The 15933-nt window shown below is 36.7% G+C and overlaps 1 protein-coding gene across 1 annotated transcript; it reads right to left on the bottom strand.

Moving 5' to 3' along the window:
* Positions 1 to 2946: 2946 nt before the first annotated feature.
* Positions 2947 to 5111, bottom strand: LOC142605782 (uncharacterized). Its single transcript, XM_075777221.1, has 5 exons — positions 4818 to 5111; positions 4509 to 4658; positions 4035 to 4259; positions 3272 to 3606; positions 2947 to 3196 (listed from the first exon to the last, which is right to left on the bottom strand). Exons 1-5 carry the CDS (start codon positions 5109 to 5111, stop codon positions 2947 to 2949), a joined length of 1254 nt encoding a protein of 417 aa, XP_075633336.1.
* Positions 5112 to 15933: the final 10822 nt, after the last annotated feature.

Below are 15933 nucleotides of genomic sequence, written 5' to 3'. Positions count from 1 at the left end.
TTAGAAACACACATGGAAAATACGTGTTTGTATCTCATACAAAACATGCGCAGTGAAAAATAAATGAATCTACTTCATTCACAATCAATAACATGTACTATGTAAGTTTCAAAATTAGAGATCAAGAAAGTGTACCTTGGTGCGGTGAAATTCAAAACCGAAAATCAGAAGCACTTAGGAACACTTTTAATCTTCACTCCAATTCCACTTAATGCCCAAGATGTGTGGTCTCTCAATCAGTTTCGAAGGAGAGAATAGGAGAGTGTCCAACACTCACATACAAACCATTTCGTTCCTTGTATGAAAAACACTTATAAAAAGGTCTTATGAAAACCTTCATCAAATTCTGTATGTTTCTCTCCTTATGTATAATTGATTATCTAATTGGGCTAGCCTTTTGGGCCATTCCAATTGGGCTCTTGTGTGTGGCTTGGAGTGGGACCAAAAGGGACCAATAAAACACTAGCTCCAATGAGCCTTGGGCTTTTCTGTCAACTCTTGAAAAATCCAAAATTACCATTAACTATATTAAATACCACTATATAAATATAGTTGCACTCTAGGCCTTATCTATAAATTATATCTCAAGACTTTATTGTACATGTAACCCCTTCATAAAATATTCGTAGCAATACAAAGTCATGGATGTAGACTGCCACTTTGAAGATTACTACATCTTAATCCTTGAGCACCCAGTTTAATCCTTTAAGTTATTCATCATATATTTATGAAATCCAATTCCATAAATATATACTTTAGTAACTACTTACTAAAGTGGTTGGGCCCAACTCTTTGAATAACCAAACCAATTAAACTTATCTCAAATGAATATTTTGTATCTCCATTAAGAGACTATGAATTCCATATTGAGAATATATGTTCCATCAACACTAAATGCGACTACCCAACATACTGAGGTTTTGACCATGACTAATAGATCTCACTCCTAATATATCAAAGCAACCTACATCTTATGATTAGGTCCATTATTCTCTCGTGATTAAGAGTTCATGTAAATAGAAGTTATGAGTTTATTATTCATTTGACAGTTGTTAGGAGAATAATAAATCTCACAGCGGTCCAGTTCAATATGTCTTAACTCTTAAAACATATCAACATACCAACTAGAAATTTCTATTTCCATGATCAAGACAAATCATCTTAGTTGATATGTTATAGTCTTCGCAGATGAAACACCCAATTTCATCACCGACTACAAACTACATTTTGAGTTTACAAGGAACTTGTGATTTACATCTTCTGTGACTAAATCACATAAATTACATAGAATGCATCTCATGGACTAAGATAATGTCTCATTAGTTCATTTATAGATAATCTCATATCTTATGATGATATAGCCCCCAACATTGCAAGCCCCTTGAAAAGGTTTTGACTAAGGACCCTCCTCTTCCCAGCAATCCTCAAAAAGGGGTAGAGCAAACCAGTGCGCCTTATATGGAAAAAGAAGTCCCCAAAGAGGTTGCCCTTGAGATGATAAATTCCTTGGATGCACCTAAAGATTCTTCCAAGGAAGGGGTGGTCTCTCAAAGTCATAAGCTAATTCTGACAACCTTCCCCATTCCTGCCAAGAAAGATCCCAAGAGTAAGGGTTTGGCATCCTCGGCAACAGCAACCGCCCAGCCTTCCAAGACTCCCAAGGACAAGCTTGTTATAAAGATGAAACCATGAGTTGTCCTTGTCCTTTCTTTGTTTTAAACTGTTTGTTTTGGGTTTCTTGAATTTGTAATGCAATTTGACCTTTTGTAAGCAAATTGCCTTTTTCTAAGGCACAGTTCAATGAAAAATATAGGTTTTTCTTTCATAATTGTGACACTTGTGTTTTTTCTTGCATAGTTTCTGTTTTCTTTAACACTTAAATAACGTGACAATGAGATATAACTCAATTTGGTTATTTGCATAAGTGGTAGTACAGTTGCCACACCTTCCTGATTAGCAACAGAACAAGTTAAACCTACTAAGTTCACAACATCATTAAAACACACCTTTAACTTCAAAAACTATACACAACAACAAAACATTCCTCCACATCAGTCATAATAAGCTTAATGGCCTTGGGGAGATAATCAAATATTGATCAGATAACAGATATATTTGATATACTTACAAATGCTTTAAGTGATGCTTATAAATTTCCATTTGTTCAAGTCACTGTTGTGGAGATCTTTGCTATTCAACATGGATGGTTCCATTTGGGACTTAAATAAATAATAAAAAGTATAAATTTACCTAACCCATGTGGTCTTAGGAGCCATGAATAACTAAGATTTTGTTTAACATTTAGAGAAATAATATAAAATATCAATTTACCCAAGGCATGTGGTTTGAGGAGCCAGACATAACCTAGGTTCTGTTTGATACTTAAGTGAAATGACATGAAGTATTAATTTACCTAAAGTAAATGGCTCGAGGAACCAGACATAACTAAGGTTCTGTTTAACACTTAGAAAAATGATAAAAAATATCAATTTACCCAAGGCATGTCTTCCGAGGATCCAAGCATGGCCAAGATTTTGTTTGATACTCAAATAAAACGACATGAAGTATTAATTTACCCAAAGTAGATGGTCTGAGGAACCAGGCATAACTAAGGTTCTGTTTAACACTTAGAAAAATGATAAAAAAAAATATCAATTTACCCAAGGCATGTGGTCCGAGGATCTAGGCATGGCCAAGGTTCTGTTTGATACTCAAGTAAATAAGGAATGTAACGCATAATGCAATAGATGATATATGACAGAAGAGACTATCATTAATAATAATACATTCGCAGATTATTTATATTTCAGGGGTGTGGTACAATATTTTCATCTAGATATTCAAGATAATATGCCTCTATTCCAGCTATAAAGGTGGTGCGATATGGCCCCTCCCAGTTGCCCCTTAATCTGGGTTTTTTGCAGTACCCAAAACATTTCTTAATTCTTAATCTCCAGGTGCTAATGGCCTTATCCTCACGTTTGAGTCATACCCTTGTTTGAGCTTGTGTTGATAATAGGCCAATTGAACCATGACAATTTCCCTTCGTTCTTTAATCAAATCTAAGCTCTTCTCTAACAACCTATCATTGTTGCTTGGAGTAAAAGAGTTCGTCCTTAGTGTTGGGAATTCTGTCTCGAGAGGAATTACAGCCTTAATCTCGTAGGTTATTGAAAAGGGTGTCTCCCCTGTGGATCTGCAAGGTGTAGTTCAATATGTCCAAAGGACATGTGGTAGCTCTTCCACCCATTTTCTCTTTGCATCATCCAACCTCTTCTTGAGTCCATTCAAAATGACCTTATTGACAGCCTTGACTTGTCCATTCCCTTGTGGATAAGCCAGGGTGGAATATCTATTCATAATGCCAAGGTCGCAGCAATACCTTTTGAAAGCTTTGCTATCAAACTGAAGGTCGTTATCTGAGATGAGGGTATGAGGAATCCCAAACCGGGTGACAATATTTTTCCCAAAAAACCTCTTGGCATCTATGTCCCTGATATTTGCCAATGGTTCAGCTTCAACCCACTTGGTAAAGTAATCCATGCCAACCAGCAGCCATCTCCTATTCCCTACTGCCTTAGGGAAAGGCCCTACAATAGCCAAGCCCTATGAGCAAAAGGCCAAGGGCTGGACAGAGGATTGAGGACGCCCCCTAACTGATGAATGTTTGGAGCAAAACTCTGACACTAGTCGCACTTCTTCACATACTCTTACCCTTCCCTCTACATGTTCGGCCACCAGTATCCTTGAGTGAGGGCCCTATGAGATAAGGATTTACCTCCCGTGTGGTTTTCACAAATTCCTTCATGTAACTCTTCTAGGAGTAGTTCTCCTACCTCAGGGTGTATACACAATAGATATGGTCTAGAAAAAGAGCACTTGTATAGCTTTTGGTCCTCGGACAGCCAGAAACAAGGAGCCTTTCAGCGTATCTTATCAGCCTTGGACTTCCCCTCGGGTAAGATATTTTATTTAAGAAACATCACAATGGAATCCATCCAACTAGGTCCCACTTTGATCTAATGAACACAAACCATTTTTCCTTTCATCTCAGTAGACTTACACAAGTCTTCAATAAGAATAACCCGAGGTAAACTCTGCACCGAGGATGTTGCGAGAGTGGTCAAAGAGTCAGCATGGGCATTTCTACTTCTATGAATTCGCAATAAGGTGAAAGAATCAAATCCTGATTGGAAGTGTTTAACCTGACCCAGATACTCTTGTATCATCGAATCCTTGACTTCCAATTCTCCCTCTACCTAGCCTATAACCAATCTCGAATTTGAGAACATCTCCACTGTTTTTCCTCCCATTTTCTGAACTATAGTCATCCCTACCAATAGAGCCTCATACTTAGCTTCATTGTTTGTGGTTGAGAAACTCAACCTTAAGGATTTTTCAATAATGATTGTCTTAGGAGAAATTATGACTAGCCCCACTCCTGATCCTCTTTGGTTTGCTACGCGATCAACGTACACCCTCTAGGATAAAGACTTTTGTAAGGAGACCATGCCAACTGATTTTTCATCCATGTTCTGCTTCTCAGCCTTTTCTTCCAATGGGGATTCAGCAAACTCAGCCACCAAATTTGTAAGGACCTGGCCTTTAACAGAGGTGCGAGGCAAATACTTAATATCAAAAGCCCCTAGGATCGTGCCCTATTTGGAAATCCTTTCTATGTAATCAGTGTTTCGAAGTAACAATTTGAGCGGAAGTTGGGTTACGACAACAACGGTGTGGGACTAGAAGTAGTGGGGGAGCTTACGCATGGCATGCACCACCGCCAAAATGGACTTTTCCAAGGGTAGGTAACGAACCTCGGTCTCATGCAACGACTTGCTCACGTAGTAAATTAGCCTCTGCATGCCACTGTCAACTCGTATTAGTACCAAACTCACGGCGTGGGAAGCCACGGTAACGTAAGCAAACAAAACCTTATCCTCCTCAGGCCTAGACATAACTGGTGGCCGAGAAAGGTACTCCTTGAGCTGCTGAAAGGCCAAGACACACTCCTCGATCCACTCAAATCCCTTCCACTTATTCAACAACTTGAAGAAAGGTTTGCACATGTCCATGGACTGAATGATAAATCGGTTCAAGGTGGCAGCCATTCTTGTTAATTTTTGGACTTCTTTGGGATTCCAAGGTGGTTGTAAACTGTTAATTGCCTTAACCTGATCAAGGTTAACCTTGTTGGGGTTTATGCCCTAAAATCCAATTTATTAGCATGTCATTAATAATTAAAGTGGAGGCTGAGGAGCCTGATACCCGGATTGTAGAGGGGTAGTTCACCTTTTATGCCCTCCTAAGTGCTGAAGAGGCCTCAACCCCTGCCTAGTTGAGGGCCTCGTTCCACAACTAGAGGCAGTATACTCTACATACCCTTATAACCTCGGACCTAAAGGCCTCCTCGGTCTCAACTACCCCCACGTTGTAGCCGTCTTGCTCGGCCTGGTCCTTAGCTTTCTCAACATCCTTCAGCTTCTTCTTTAGCAATTTGATTTACTCCCAGGTAGCAGTAAGATCACCCTCAGTTTGGCGGAGCTGCTTGCGCTGTGTCTCGGCCTATCTCTCCGCCCCCTCTAGTGCCGCCTCGACGCTTTTCCTCTCCCTCTCGGCCTCAGTGAGTTGGGTGTTTAGCTCTTTCACCCTCTCCTCGGCCACATTGAAAGCCTCGACAACAGAAATTTGCCTGCCTTCCTCATCCTTATATTGCCGGTGAGAAAAGTCCACCAACTCCTCGGCCCTAAAAGCGGCTTGAACAACCTACAAAGGAAACTTAGCAAGTAAGTAAAGGCAAAGGTATATATATATATATAAATCCCTAATGGGGAGTTCGTAGGGAGAGGGGACCCCTCCAACACCAAGGGAGGATTCCAGCTTGGTACCCTGGTGCGGAGGTCACGTCCTCTATCTCTAAGTGCCTCATCACTCTGGGACCTGTTTGGGTAGTCTTGGCTACCTTGGCTCCCTTTTGAGGATCGTCCCCCTTGGAAGGAGTGCCTTGGCCCTTTTCTACCATGTCCTTCCCCTTCTGTTCCCTTTTCCTTTTTATGTCTGCAGCTTCCTGCTGAGGATCATAGGACGTGGAGAGAGGAAGGTGTTTAGCTTGACCGGCAGCCTCGGGCGCCTTACCCTTAACTTGGGACTCCATCATTTCCATAGGGCTGCCCCTAGGTTTGAGTTGAATCTCCATAGCTTCAGGAATATTTGTATCTTCTTAGATGCTGCTTACTTGAGCCAAAGGGAGGTGGCAAGGGTCACGGACCTGAGGCTCTGAAGGTTGAGGCTGGTCAAAAATGGCAATCTCGTCCTTGGAGTCAGTCACTTCAACTACTTATATTCCTTTTTCTTCTTCTCTTTCCTCATTTGAAGTGGCTGGCTGTGAAGGGGTCGTTTCGTCCTCAACCTCGTATTGAAGGAATGGTTCTACCTTTAGTACACCTTGTGGTCCCAACCCTGGATTAAGAAAACCAGGCACGACGACGTTGATTAAGGGCAGGCATGGGTCCTTAGCCTTTATCACATTCTTCGATGCTTGAAAGTTGAATGAGAGCGGGGTGTAGCAGAGGATCAAGTGCGCCGCTCGTAGTTGACCGTCTGTATGGGTGAACACCTCGGCTTGAAATATTCGGTCTAGACTTTGCTTGTTGACGAGGCTTAGGTTCAGTTCGGCAGCGTGCTTATTGTGAAACCATTAAGAAAACAAAAATTGTCAGTAATAGAACAACACAGACAAGGAAAGATGGATACAGAGAATGGCAAAGAAAAACAAAAAATGATTTAGAACCAGTAAACCTAAACCTATAACCCCACCTGGTTTCCCCTCTTTCATCCGATAGGGGAGGCCATTGTGTCACTCCCCAGAGATGATCAAAAAGTCTTTATTCATGCGTTTGTTGGATTTAGGAAGGCAAGAGATGAGTCTAAACTCGGGGTACCTAGTTTTTAGGTAGTATCCCTGCCCTGTTAAGTGGTGGAGGTTATAGACCCAATTGACATCATGATGGGTAAGACCTAAGCCTATTTTCTCATTAATGACATCTACACTGCCTAAAATTCTAAGCATGTTTGGGGCACATTAGGTGGGAGCTAATCTATGAGCCCTAAGGTAATCCCTAGTGACCGTGCCTATAGGGATTCTCATCCCTCCTTCTATAAAGGCGATCATTGGGATTATTACTTCTCCCTCCTGCCTTTTAGTGTGCCAATCCCCTTGCTTACAATACCTAATGGAGACTCCTGGCGGGATTCTTTATTGAGCTTTAAAGCTCTCTATATTCTCCGCAGAGTCTACCAAGTATGTGAATCTACCCATGTTTGGAAGAGGGTTGAAGGTACTATGATGGTGAAGAGGAATTGAGGGTGCCAAGGAGAAAAATGTACTATATAAATAAAAATAGAAAGAAAAGTAAGTAGAAAGGGAGGAAAGAACTTACGAGTGCAAAGAAACTCTCCTTGGACTAGCTCTTGATATTTATGAGTGCAAAAACGAAGGAAATGAAGGGTTTAAGCGATATTTGTATCAGGGAAGGAGATAAGCGAGAAAATTCATGCCCGAAGTCCAAGAAAATCCCTAGCTGTTGGATTTGTATCGCAATGTAGAATGTGGGGAGCATGGAGCTGCAAAAATTTAATGAAGGCACATCTCGGATGCCGAAGCGTCAGGAGCGTGCATTGGGCAGTTAAAAAGGTACCTACGTAGATAGGACTAATATACGATGAGAACAGGATGTTTGGGGTAGTATTGAAATCCCCTTCTTTCTTCATGAGGAGCTAAAATGGAGGATTTCGAGAGGCTATTGTAGGGATAATGGGACCAGTGATGTTATACTAGGTTGGGGGCCCAATCTGAGAATGCCTAATTGTCTGAGGATGGGGTAAACATTGTTAGGGAGGTCGGCGTTGATGAATAAAGAAAGAGGTCAAGTTACAAATGGTCCGAGGAGAGATGTCTCCTCGGCTGAACGAAGCAGGGGTCAGAAGGTACAGTCTACCTCCTAGAAGCAACGTTCCAGGAGATTCTGTTGATAAAGATATGCATCGTGAAAATGCAGGACAAAAGAAAGCTATGAAATATCTAAGAGAAAGCTGCTACCACCGCATTGAATGCTCTATAGTTAATTCTCTAGCTACATTAATGAGGAATTGATACCTGAACAGTGGTGTTTTAGCCTTACAGCTACTCCTAAAGACTTCAAAAAGGTTCTTATGGGACAAGTATCAACACTAGCAATCTGATCTACACGTGGAGGGTAGAGATAGAGGGGGAAGATAGTATAAAATGGAGGAAAGCAGTGGCAAGGGGATCAGAGGAAAGGAAAGAGAAAAACACTGTAGAGTCAAGAAGAATACTTGTAATCAGTCCCAAAAGAATCAAATATAAACTAACCACCTCGGATTGTGTCCGAGGATGATTTTCTTTAGATAACATCAGTTCATCTTCATTCTATTATTCATTTCTACTCACTATGATCATTTTCTAAGCCTACTAGAACCTAGTTTTCTAATCCACTCTCTACAAATTCATTGTATTGGGCTCTTTGGGCATACTCCCTTTCTTACTTTGGGCTTACATACAAAACTGTGTCCTTACAGTTTTCATATTAGGCCTCAAAGATGCATAAATTCCATCAAATATTCCCCTTACACCAAATAAACTAATATTTTGACTTAATCACAAGAGTAATAATCATGAAAGGATGGTATAGATTTAAATCTATGTAACAAAAAATTTTATTAGCAGTGTAATTGGGTTAATCGTGAAAAAAATAAAACAGCCCACTCCTTAACTAGATGCTCTATACTTAATTCTATTTTTGGATATTTTGATTTAGGGAATAGCCTTACTGCTATTGTAAATGTAATTTTGGAGGAGGCATGCCAGTAATTTTATTGGTAGCCTTCCTGTTGTTTTGTTTTTCCTATTTGGTTTTCAATAAAGATTTTCTATTATTAAAAATAAAAAATTTATGTAACAAAAAAAAAAAATAGTTTGAGTAAATTGTAAATTACACCCCTAAAGTTTGGGAGTATCTAGATTTTACACCCTAAAGTTTCAAAATTTGGATTTTACATCTTGAAGTTTGAGAGTGTTTGGATTTTACACCCTGAAGTTTCAAAATTTAGAATTTACCCCTTAAATTTTAGGGGTGTTTGGATTTTACTCTCTAAAGTTTAGGGGTGTTTGGATTTTACACCTTGAAGTTTTAGAATTTAAGGGTGTTAAATCTAAACACTCAAACTTTCGGAAGTAAAATTCAAATTCTAAAATGTTAGGGTATAAAATCCAAAAACCTGAAACTTCAGGGGAGAAAATCCAAATTCTAAAATTTCAAAGTGTAAAATCTCAACACCCCAAACTTTAGAGGTGTGATTTAAATTTTCCCAAATATTTTTTAAGACATCTTCAATTAGAGAAAAAATTTTATATGAAAAGGGACTAAAATTCTCTCACACCAAAGATTTATACACTCCTTACATACCCATTATGTGTAAATGTAAACATTGATGGAAAATATGGATATTCATATCCATATTTTAAATATGGTGTGTATGGACTATGGAGTGTAAACATCGTTGAGTCAAATGTTAAAAGTTCACGCTTGTTTATTTAATGGGGAAATTACAGCAAACCCATTTGTGGTTAGGCCTATTTTCACTTTGCCTACCTGTGGTTTGAAACTTAACACTTTGCCCAACTATGGTCCACTTTGTTAGAACTCCGTTACCCACCTCTATTAAAATCAAGGGTAAATATATAATTTTGCTTTTCTTTTATATCTCTCTCCTCCAAAAAAAAAAATACATAAAAAAAATGAGAAAAATAAGATCTAAATGCAAATTTGCAAAAATTGTAAAGTTCTAGTTGAAGAACACACTATCTCTTGGTATAAACATTCTTGAGCCAATCAATCCAAATAAAATTTCATATTCACATAAATCCAAAAAATATTATACTCTTTGTACGTTTTTAGACCCTTATAAACCAGATTTTTTTAACCTAATTAATTAACCAAGTGAATACTTAGGTTTATTATTCAGATCTAGGTTAAAACAATAACAATCATATTATGTAAAGCAGCGGAAATATAATGAACACAATGATATGATAACCTAGAAAAACCAAACCGGTAAAAAACTTGGGGAGGATTTGACCTAGCTATTCTCAAGGTAAAATAGCAAATCCACTATGAAAGAATTGAAGTTTGTACAATAGTGACTTAGACCAATAACATCCTATTGCTACCTCGAGTAGAAAACTTACTACCACAACCCCATGAAAGCTCCGAGTCCACGGACTATTTCTTTCCTTGGCCTTTGCAAAACACAAACACCCACGTTTGTGACTTTGAGATCCCACTCAAAGGTTTAGCAACACAAACTCTCCTGTTTGTGACTCCAAGACCACCCTTGAAGGTTTAGATTATCAGCACCTTTGATGACTAAAGAAGGCAGCAACTTCCACAACTTCGAATCTTGAGATTCTTCAAGTAACAACATTGGTAGAAGATATGAGAGAGCTTTTTAGGAACAAAACCCTAAATACAAAAGAGGCACACTCTTCTCTCTCTAAAAAGCCATCTAAAAACGTGCTTAAGGTTTCCTTTATATAGTGGGAGAAGTAGATCTGAAACCCTAATCCTTAATGGGCTTGAACTACTGTTTGGGATTAATTAAAATTCTGCATATACAACTTTTGATCGGTCGAGCTTATCTTTCGATCGATCGAACCAGGCAAATTCTGAAATCTTCTTTCCGCAGCTTGTATGTTCTTGTGTGTTCACGATTTGTTAATTGTTCTAAACTTTTAGAACCTAACATTCTCCCTCTTTGGAAATTAGTGACAAAACTTACATACAATATGAAATGCTTAAATACAAGAACCACCCAATAAAATAAAATGCCCAATTACATCACAAATCCCAATCTATGACTCCTAACCTAGAAGTTGCAATAAGAAGGTAGAAGGTCTTGATCAGAATGTACCTATCTTTCTTGAAAACATTCAACAAACACATAAACGCATGTGTGAAAAGAAAAACATATAAACAATACTATGAAACACAATATAAAAACAAAAGTAAATTTTAACTCTCCCCCTAAGTTAGATACATCAAAAAGTTTTTATATTCTCCCACTTTCAAAAACAATTTTATCTCCCCCTAAACAAAACATTTTAAAACCTTTTTAAACAAGATTCCCACATTTTATCTATTTCTCCCCCTTTTTGTCACGTGTTGACAAAGACAACTCAAACAATGAGTAAACAGAAAACGTACGCAACAAAAGTCAAGAGACAATAGAGAATCAAGGAAACAAAAGAATCCAGCTTTATAGAGAATAGAGAAAACTCCCCCTATGAAGAGCAAAGGTTAAAAAAAACTTTTCTCCCCCTATAAAAATCGGAAAAACAAAACAAGTTTTGGGAAAAAACAAGTTTTGGGAAAAAACAGTTTTGGGGAAAATTTAGGAGGTGTAGAAAAATAAAAAGACACAAACCAAACTTAAAAATTAAGTTGATGATACACATGAAGAAAAATATTATCTCTTTCAATAAATGCAAACTTGACACTATGTGACCCATAAACAATTGCATAAGTAGAGAAAATATTTGCACATTAATTATCCATCATATCTCTTAAGAAAAATATTTTCTATAATTCACACATAAAAATAGCATATACTAGAAAGTACAAAGGACTCAAAAATTAATCAAGCATTTTTTAAATCAAGTTGAGTACCCAATTTAGCAAAGTGTATGCATGTTATATGTGAAAACAATGAGAGATATAACTGTAAAGCGGCAAGATGGATATAAAAAAATTCAATGCATGTGAATCCTAAACACAAATGATGCATGAAAAAAAATTTTGGTCAAAACTTTAAAAATTGAAAATATTTCAGTTTCGATCGGTTGAGCATCGATCGAATACCAATCGAGTCAGGCATAAGCTAATAAAAAATTTTAACGCATTTTTGATCGGTCGAAAGACAGATTTGATCGATCGAAAATCTGAAAAACTTAAATTTTTGAAAAACAGAGCAATTTTATCCAGAAACTCCTCAAAGCACAATATTTCATGAATGAAATGCATGAGTATGAGATTAAAAGTTTTTAAAAAACACATGAATTCAACCCAGATCTTTAAAACAAAGATTTTCAAACTCTTAACCATATTTTGCATCAAACACCATAGAACACATAATCTTCGATGGCCAAACCAAATTCACACATAATAACATGTACTAAGTTTAGCAAAAAATAACTTGTGTAGTGTGTGCAACTAGAAAAAACTTGAGATACATGTGAGGTAATAAGTAGATAGTAATCAATCACAATTTCTACAAAATCCATCACATAAATTCGAAAGAGACTATCACCTAAAGAGTTACATCATATAACTCTCAAATCTCCTAGAATAAAAGCTTGCAATCATGTAAGTTTCTTAATTTGCCTCATAATATACACACCAATTTTATTTGATCAAAAACTTATTAAAATAGCCAGGATAATGTACACACCAATTTTAGCATTAAAACCAAGGCTACACCCTATATTCTTTTTGTACATATGCTACACTTTCTCGAGCATAAAATCTTACGATATGCACTAAAGTGTTCATAATTGGCTAGTAAATAGTGGTGAGATGGTTATTTATGCCTTTCTCAATAAGTTCATGTTCGACAATCAAAGACATGTGATTTCAAGATCAAGATTATGTGATCAAAAACTATAAACATCTTCCCACACAACATACATTACAAAGCTCAAACTAGTAAAGTGCAATAAAATAAGCTCATCTAAGCTAAACAAAGTACATAAACAAGTTATGTAGAGATAATATGTCCAACCTCAATTACATATCCATGATGTGTAATACAAAATAAATAAAAATCTTTTTGGTTTAAACAAAATTTTATGATCAAAACTAAGAGTACACATTATGCTAAATGATTAAAAATGCAAATGCAATGCATGACAATGCTTAACTAAGCTATAGAGGGTATACTAACAAGAAATATCAATTTCTTAAATAACCCTTGAGCACATGTACAAACTAGTACATACTCACACAAAATTAGAAATAGCTTAGCACTTATATAACACATACTATTCAAGTTTCTCCACAATGTCAAGCATGTTCTAAATCAAGAGAGAGATATTATAACATATGTAATTCTCAAAACAAATAAAACAAGACACAAAATAAAAATATTTTTGTCTTTTTGAAATTTTTCAATTTTTTTGGATTTTTTTTTTAAACAAAACAACGTAAGAAAATAAAACAACCAAAAACTAAAAGAAAAAACATGTCCACAATTAATCGAAAGAATTAAATCAAGGTCAAGTAAACAACACTCACCTTAGAGAATCTTTTCGCACCCATATAGCACTAGTCTTTGGCTTTGTAGGTGAAATTCCATGAGAATTAGAGTGTATTTGAGAGATTACATCAATCTTTTGAGAAATACTAAAATCCTGCAATTTTCTTTCACAAGCCAACAAGCTTAAATTTTTCAAAAGCATATGAAACAATTTATTTAGACTAATGGTAGGAAAAATATCATCACATATCCTAGATTGAAACATAGAATTTTTAAATTTCAATTTATGACAATTAGGACGAATGTGACCGGAGACACCACAAAAGTGACAAACATGAACAAATTTAGGAACATCAATATTCCTAACAGCAAATTTAGTCTCAGATTTTGGTTTTTGCCTCAACAAAGAACAATTTGGCCTAATATGATCAACAACACCACAAAGGTGACAAGTAGGCACAAAAACAGATTTATTATGCTCTCTAACAGTAGGTTTAGACATAGGTTTAGAAGCTTCAGCGTCTACATCAGAACTTTTACCTTTGTCTAACCTAGCAAAATAAGTTTTTTCTTTATTATTCCTCTTGAAATAAGGGATATAAACTTTCTCAATTTTAGACTTAAAAGAAATAGAAACACTTTTGTTATCAACATCAGGCTTGGTACTAGTCAAATTTTCAATTTTAGCTTTAGATTCAACTAATTTTTGTTCCAAGCTTTTCATCTTCTCATCTTGAGAGGAAATTTGATTTGTCAAAAATTCATTCTTTTTATTAGATTCATCTAATCTCACAATCAATTCCTCTTTTTCAAGATTAGCCAATTTTAACTCTTCCTTGAATTTCTTAGCAATTATCAAAGATTTCAATAATTCCTTACTGAGAGTTTCACAAGCATCAATAAAATCAACAGAAACAATAGTGTCCTTTTTATTCAAATCATCACAAACATGAGCAGAAAGACACTTCAAATTATCCATGATAATAGGGATCAAGGATCAACTCTTTGATCAAAAGATCTAAACACTAGAGCTAACTCGCTCTGATACCACATGTACATTTTTAGACCCCCGTAAACTAGATTGTTTAACCTTATTAATTAACTAAGTGAATACTTAGGTTTATTATTCAGATCTAGGTTAAAATAATAACAATCATATCATGTAAAGCAGTGAAAATATAAAGAATACAATGATATGATGACCTAGGAAAACCAAATCGGTAAAAAACCTAGGGAGGGTTTGACCTAGCTATCCTAAAGGTAAAATAACAAATTCACTATGAAAGAATTGAAGTTTGTACAATAGCGACTTAGACCATTAATATCTTATTGCTACATCGAGTAGAAAACTTACTGCCACGATCCCATGATAGCTCCGAGTCTACGAACTACTTCTTTCCTTAGCCTTTGCAAAACACAAATACCCACGTTTGTGACTTTGAGATCCTACTCAAAGGTTTAGCAACACAAACTCTCCTGTTTGTGACTCCAAGACCACCTTTGAAAGTTTAGATCATTAGCACCTTTGATGACTAGAGAAGGCAGCAACTTCTACAACTTCAGATCTTGAGATTCTTCAAGTAACAACACCGGTAGAAGATATGAGAGAGCTTTTTAAGAACAAAACCCTAAATACAGAAGGGGCACACTCTTCTCTCTCTGAAAAGCCATCTAAAAACGTGCTTAGGGTTTTCTTTTTATAGTGGGAGAAGTAGATCTGAATCCTTAATCCTTAATGAGTTTGAACTGCTGTTTGGGCTTAATTAAAATTCTGCAAATACGACTTTCAATCGGTCGAACCAAACAAATTCTGAAATCTTCTTTCTGCAGCTTGTATGTTCTTGTGTGTTCACGATTTGCCAATTGTTCTAAACTTTTAGAACCTAACACTCTTATATACATACAATAACCTTAAATTTATAAAATCCTGCTCTTATATAAATACAATAACCTTAAATTAAAAAATCCTACACTTTCAGAAACTCAAACACAAACAACCATCATCACCACTAACCTCAGATCCATGGCTGATCCACCTGATCTCAGTTTCCACCTTTCGCTCTCTTCAATCTCATCCAAGGAACCCATGGCCAAAGTTTCACTAAGTTTGTTGTCTTCTCTCTCTCTCTCTCTTTCTCTCTCTCTCTCTCTCTCGCTCTCTCTCTCTCTCTCTCTCTCTCACACACACACACACACACACACACACATACACCCAAACAATAGCCACCACAATGACTTCATTTTGCTTCGTGGGTCTCTTTTTTTTTTTTTGGGTGGTTTTTTGGGTTGTGGGTTGATTTGATTTTGTTGTGGTAAAGGTGGTTGATATCATTTTGGTAGTGGTTGTGTGATGGGAGAGAGAGAGACAAATCTGGACATGGCAAACCTAGTTTTGGGTCTTTAGAAGCAAACTTAGTTTTGAGATTGTTCATGTTATTGAGGCTTCCAACTATTCATTCGTTTGGGTTGTTGGAAAAACCTTCATATGTTGGAGTGAGTTTGTTATGGTGTGCCTATGATTATATTGCCTCTTGCTAGACAATTCTTGAAGTTTCTGCATTTTTGAAGTCCTTAAGCAACTTTTTACCATTTTTACATAATGAC

Source organism: Castanea sativa, chromosome 8, assembly GCF_040712315.1.
Source record: "Castanea sativa cultivar Marrone di Chiusa Pesio chromosome 8, ASM4071231v1".
In the NCBI taxonomy this organism is placed as follows: domain Eukaryota; kingdom Viridiplantae; phylum Streptophyta; class Magnoliopsida; order Fagales; family Fagaceae; genus Castanea; species Castanea sativa.
Note: the sequence above shows the minus strand (reverse complement) of the source record. Positions and strands in the feature narration are given on the sequence as shown.